The 7,012-nt window shown below is 33.4% G+C and overlaps 1 protein-coding gene across 1 annotated transcript; it reads left to right on the top strand.

The window, feature by feature from the left end:
* Window positions 1-4,614: 4,614 nt before the first annotated feature.
* On the top strand, window positions 4,615-6,270 carry LOC137619880 (uncharacterized). The gene has a single exon (XM_068350170.1). The coding sequence runs from the start codon at window positions 4,615-4,617 to the stop codon at window positions 6,268-6,270; it is 1,656 nt and encodes a 551-aa protein (XP_068206271.1).
* Window positions 6,271-7,012: the final 742 nt, after the last annotated feature.

Raw genomic sequence — 7,012 nt, 5'->3', positions numbered from 1 at the left:
TTTAAGGCTGGGATTCTCTATTTTATCAATGCAACCCCTGGGTTGCCTTTATTTATGAAACTTAGCAACTTACAGAATGTTCCAAGTCCAAGATCTGGTAGCGCGAGGTGTTAGCCTAAGAGCGTCAGAGTTATCAACTAGATAAAAAATGTCAAGAGATGAACCAAGGTTTCAGGCAACCCTCACGGATGCTCACCCTTGCAACAGGGAGACGAATTCTCTCAATCAACTAGCTCTGCCCACCCTTTGTCCCTGAAATAAAAAAAAAGATAACATCCTAATGCTAGGATTTTCAGAAAAATCCAAAGCACATGGCATATACGAAGAATTGTGTATTTTCTCACAAACATGACGCAATACCTCATGAAAATATAAAACATTACATAAGCCCTTGTTCCTATCTTGTATGGTCACATAACACTCAAAACAGTTTCCGTAAGACTTCGTAACAAAAATACGTGAAATAAAAAGCTATTTCTTAAGAATAACGTAAATTTACATATAGTGACTTGAAGGAAGAATACAATGAAATCAACGACGAAAGTCTTATGTAACATACACAATAAACTTAAATCTACACGAGAAGAACTCATCTTAAGAGCTGGCTAACCTTTCTTCAATGCACAAATGAAATATATAAATTAATCATGAATAAACTATCGTATTTACTTTTCATTAGACCAACTTTGTAATATATATATATATATATATATATATATATATATATATATATATATATATATGTATATGTGTGTATATATATATACATATATATATATATATATATATATATATATATATATATATATATATATACATACATATATATATTTATATATACATTTATATATATATATATATATATATATATATATATATATATATATATATATATATATATGTATTTATATATATATATATATATATGTGTGTGTATATATATGAATATATGTGTGTGTATGCAATTAAATCATCATCATCATCACCACAACTAGTTCACCACAGATCAAAGGCCTCAGCTACTACTCGCGTCTGTTTATGGTCTTTCTACGCCAGTCTATAAACGTAAATTTCCTTAATTCGCCAATTCTCTGTCTTCTCTTCTTCCTCATGCTACGTTTGCAAACTTAAGGGACCTAATCTGTTATTCTTAATGTTCATTTATTGCCTGTCATTCTCATTAAATGTCCTGCCCATTTCCATTTCTTTTTCTTACATGTTGTTAGAATTATTTCTACTTGAGTTTGCTCTAGTATCCATGTTGCTCTTTTTGTCACTTAGTGTTAATCTCATCATTAATTTTTACATAGCTCTTCTGGTTGTAACTAGTTTATGTTTTAAGGCTTTAGTAAGGCTCCAAGCTCTGATTCAAAGGTTAATACTGGTAGACCATCTGATTAAATACGTTACTTTTTAGACAGTGGCATTTTACTTTTCATATTCTTATTTTGTTAACCAAAAGCTCTCCATGCTATATTCATCATTCTTTTAAGTTCTGTATCATGTCCTGGGGAAACACTGCTTGTCCTAAGTTTGTAAATTCATTAATAATATCGAAAGGTTAGTCCATAACCAGAGATGGATTCCTCGTAAGCAAGCACTTTAACCAAAGGAATCTCCACTTGGAAAAGAAAGCGTTCCACTATATCGTCTTTCTCCAAACTATTAAGAGGGGAGGACAACAGAGACGACTGTCTCAAGGCGTTGTCATCAGGCCATTAGTTTTACTCTTATTCTTTTACAGTCCTACATTTCTGCTTTTTCTACTAAAATCTTCTATCACCTTTTGCAATCCCTCCCATTATTCACTAAATAGAACTATGTCATCTGCAAATCTTAAGTTGTTAGATTATTCCCCATTAGTGTTAATTTCAACATTTTCTTAATTGAAATTCTTGAAAATTTCTTCTAGGTACGCTGTGAATATTCTAGGAGGAATGGGGGTCTCCCTGCCTACCTTCTCTCTTAATCGAAATTTTCTCACTATTTTCCTGCATAGATATCTTCAAGTTTTTTTTTTATAACATAAGATTCATCTATTCCTTGCTTTTGCTGAATATTTTACAGAATCATAGTCTATAAACGCCATACATTGGGATTTTCCATACTTAACTGATTTTTTCCATTAACTGGTTAATTTCATGGATATGGTCAGTTATTGAATACCCCCTTCTACAGCCTACCTGTTCTCTAGCATTTTCTATTCGGCCTTTGTAAATATTTTACTTATTACACAGAGTAAACTCATCGGCCGGTAATTTTTCACACATTTCGTGAATTAGTAAAATGTTAATGCTTTTCCAACCTGTAGGTATAGAACATGCTTGCAGATATTTTATCCAAAGTTCGGCAGGTTTTACTGTTATGAAATCTCCCCAAATGTTTTCAGACCTGAATCAATAATCACAAACTAATTGTATCCTGATATTCCCCATAAAGGTAGTTATGTTGAAAACCCCAAATTACACTAGTTTATGCATCAATTTAGCACCCAAAACTCCCTCTAAGAAGAAAAAAAATCACGAAATTTAATAATCATCACTAGTTGCTCTAACATGAAAAAAAAGGATAAAAATCCAATTTAACACTGGTTTTCATTATGTCTCTCTCTCTCTCTCTCTCTCTCTCTCTCTCTCTCTCTCTCTCTCTCTCTCTCTCTCTCTCTCTCTCTCTCAAACAACATGCACAAAACACCCTCGCTCGGGAAGATGAAAGGAGTTAAAATCACCAGTTTTAATAATACCCATTTTCGGAGTATTTCTAGAACCATAAAACTAGAAAGCTATTTTTCTATACTCATATGGAAATATGATAAAGAATAGCTCTTTTGTTCAAAGTTACAATATTAGCTCAACGGAACAGATATTTTACCATCTTATCCTAACAGACTGGCACAGTGATTAGGTTACAATCAGTCCTTAATTATTAAACAATTGTTTTTTATGGGGCTGGTCTTACACCTGAAATGGCACTAGGTTGCACAAGCAATCATCGGGATAAACATTGATTTATTTATGTTTTTTCTTATTCAGATAAACTTATATCCTTTTGAAAATTATTTTTCTCATTCTAAAATCACTATATTCATTCTCGTTTTTACCCAAATCACAGGATGAGAATATATTAAATGACGGACAGGTAGGAATTTATGAAATAAGAGAAAGGCTTAGATACAGGTAACAAAAAAGATTCTAAACACAAATGGAAGTGAAAATCCTCTATCTATTACTGTATTTCCAAAGGTATTTTGAAAACAGTTCTTACATAACGCACCACATGTAATATTTAATGATATTTTCTAGGTATTATATTTACGTCCCATTTTCACTCTTTTGCTAAAATAAGGAAGTGATATACGGTATATAATTTTTTTTTAAACTGGTTATATTCATCATAATTTTTTTCCTCGTATCCTCTCTCATTTATATTTTAGCATTACTTTAGTGGTTGGATGTATCTCTCAGTATACCTTTTTCTTAACAATATACTTTGTAAGTATTGCTTTTATTTAAAAATTTATCTTTTTATTCATAGTATTGACATTCTATTTCTTCAAGCTATACGTCCCCCATTTATTCTTTATCCAACTTAGTTGTAGTTTATATCTATTGTTGTTTTACCGTAATATATTCTTATTACAAAATTCCATGCTTATCATTTGCTTCAATTCTAGATTTCCAAGATATTTTTTCTTTTTTGCTTCTCATTAGACGCGTCAGCAGTTTGTTATTAATCTTTATTTTTTTCAACTGAAATGTGAGCAAATGTAGATTCATAGCGATCGCAATGATATGAGAAAACACGTTAGTTTGTGTACAATATCCCATCAAAACCCAGTTACTAAGTATGGGAGTAGATTTATAGAATCGGCATGCTTCAATAGAGGCGTTGATACCTATTAAGTGATTAATCCTCACATCAATAATAATAATAATAATAATAATAATAATAATAATAATAATAATAATAATAATAATAATAATAATAATAATAATAATTATTATTATTATTATTATTATTATTATTATTATTATTATTATTATTATTATTATTATTATTATTATATTGGTACATTTCTAACACCCAACTTGTAAAATCATCTTGTCAAAGATTAATCGAAACACACCTTTTACCCTTTAATTATATTGTATACATGTGTGTTTTTATGATAAATTTTGTACAGTTTTAGTCAACCTTTCCTGATAACAATAACTTTAGATCTGAGATACAAAATGTTTTGGATTCATGACTTATGTTTTAGATGAAAGACCTCCACATCGAGTTCGTAAAGGCTTTCAAATTTATTAGGCATTTGAATGCTAAAATTCACCATAAAATGTTACTTAGTGTTATTTCCTCTGTAAGATATAATATACAATTATATTCCCTTGAGGAAGAAGTTGTAATTCAAGTTCACTGTACTACAACTTGTTGAATTATTACTAATATGATTATACATATCCATTGACTATTTGTTTAAATACTATTCTTATTGAGCAAAATATAACATAGAAACTTTACAGGTATCAAACAAAAATTAGATATTTAATGGGATAGTTCCGTAATGATTCAAAATAAGTCACTATTTCTTATCTCTTCTATTTCAGGATCAGCATGAACAGTATTAGAATAAATGACACGAATCCGGAGGGAGAGAAGCGAAGAAAAGAACTCTGGAAACTGCTTTGCGAAATACTAAAATGCAAAGTAAACAAGATTATTAATGGCAACAATTGTTTCACGATCATACTCGCCGATGAGTATGTGGACAAGATCACCGGGGCTGAAGCTGTCAAACTACTCGCTGATGAGAACTTCATTGTCGAGACTTCCAGGGAAATCGTTTCCAAAAGAACGGTCGTCGTCAAAGGAGTGGACCCAATCGTCATGGAATTCGACGAAAACAAGATAAGAGAAGACATCGAGAATTGGCAGTCATGGGCTAAAGCCGATGATGTGATTAAGCTGCCAGGTACATCCAGAACTCTGAAAGTAAGGTTTCAGCAAATTGGTCAGGCATCGAAGGTTTTAGAGGAAGGTCTAGATATGTTAGGTTTCCATCACATGGCACGTCAAATTGAACGGGAGGTATTCGTCCGCCTCAGGCCATGTTACAATTGTTATGACTATACTCACCTGGCAAAGGACTGTGAGAAACCTAAACTCACCTTGTGCAGCGAATGTGCCGCCGACGACCACAGATACGATCAATGTCACAGCCTGAAGAAAAAGTGCCTCAACTGTGGTGAAGACCATCGCACCTTTACCTCCAGTTGCGAAGAACGAAAGAAATATTTGCGGGTGAAAGAGAAAGAGGCAAGAGAAAAAGCAAAGTCGAAGAGAGGGAGTCAACACAAAGTTGATTCTACTGCTACATCACCCAGCGACGTTAATGATATAATCGTTCAGACCATAGCTAATGTGAATGCTATGAAACCTATGGTCAGTAAGATATTAACGAGTCTTTTTCATGCCTACATCATGAATGCCATAAACCCAGGGACATTCCAGTTCCACGTTAGGCAAATGTACGAACTGAACGAGCTCGGTCCGGTGAATTTTCCAGAAGAGGACTTAGATACCTCAAATATACTCGGTATCATAAAAATACAAGATCAATGGAAAGGTAAAGGTAATGTGAATGACCATGGTAAGGCCAAAGGGACCCCTGATCGATCTAAGATAAACAAAAAGGTAATTTTCTTGGAATCATTGATAACTACCCATAGCTTAGACGACTTGAATAGATCGCCAGAGGAGGGCAAAGACTTCGAAAGGATGACAGCGAAGAGCTTCCTCCCTCCAGCGCCTATGAAACCTCCAAGAAAACCCAAGACCCAGGGGAGAATAATCGACCAACTGCTTCTTCTCAATCCTAAGAAATTTCTTCAAAGTGCATCATCAACAGGACGGGAGCCATTACCCCCAGCTCCTCCTCCTTCACCAGAGGAAAAACCTGTGATTAAGCCCCACACAATAGGCCTACAGCTTTTCAGATCACAAGACCGAAATTTTAGTGGTATGATGACACCGGCTAAGATTTACCGGTTGATTCGAGACAACGAGATCAAATGGGGCTACAGGGCATCCAATCTCACCCCCGAGGAGGTAGCCAGGGGTTTGGCCTCGGGTAGAATCGAGCTCAAGCAAGAAATGATCCGTTCCCTGCCAGTGCAAGTGTTTAAGGAATTCAAGCAGGGCTGTCTTTTCAAAGAAAAAACTCCAGGATTAGGAAAGATTCCTGCAGAAACCTTGGAAAGTTCTTCGTAGGTGATGATTTTTTTTCATAATTTTGAGAATTAAACTAATAAAGCTCAAGTATTAAAGGTGATAATTAAATTTGCTTGTTACTAGATGTTTTGAAAACATACTAATTCTGCATCTGTCTCACCTTTCGACAGACTGCTCATCTTACGCTTACTTTCACTTCATTGTTACTAGTATGTGCATGTTAAGATAAACTGTTGAACGGGATAAACCAAAAGTTATAAATCATCAATGATAATGTACATATTGTAACTTGAGTAGTTACAGAGAGCGTATATTTTAAAGAAAAAATAAGATGCTTTTACGCGCTTTACTAAGTGAATATTTGTGAAACTTTCGTGGAACTAAATTCCCAAAGATAATTTTTAACAGAAATTAAAGCATCCTGAATGCATGCATGTTTGAATGGCTTATTGGTCAGACTGACTCGATTCCTTGTTAACTTGTTTAACACAGACACATCGAAGACTGAACTCTATGCAGAAAAAAATCCACGTCACTGTGATAGATATTATATGTTACATGGTAAAATATTTACTCATGCAGACTAAAGGAAAACATTAAAAAATAACAAACTTTAATACAATTCAATTTTGTAATAATTATGAAAACTGTGTTTGATTATCAATATTGAAATTTCAAAAGGTGAATTTTTTCCTCATACCCTTCCTTTTGATTTTACGTATTTCCTTACATTACCTCTACCCTTGCTCTATTTCACCTTCGTTATCATGCATATTTTGGT

Source organism: Palaemon carinicauda, chromosome 26 (assembly GCF_036898095.1).
Source record: "Palaemon carinicauda isolate YSFRI2023 chromosome 26, ASM3689809v2, whole genome shotgun sequence".
Taxonomy (NCBI): Eukaryota; Metazoa; Arthropoda; class Malacostraca; order Decapoda; family Palaemonidae; genus Palaemon; species Palaemon carinicauda.
The sequence above is the reverse complement of the archived record's forward strand: the minus strand, read 5'-3'. Positions and strand labels throughout refer to the sequence as shown.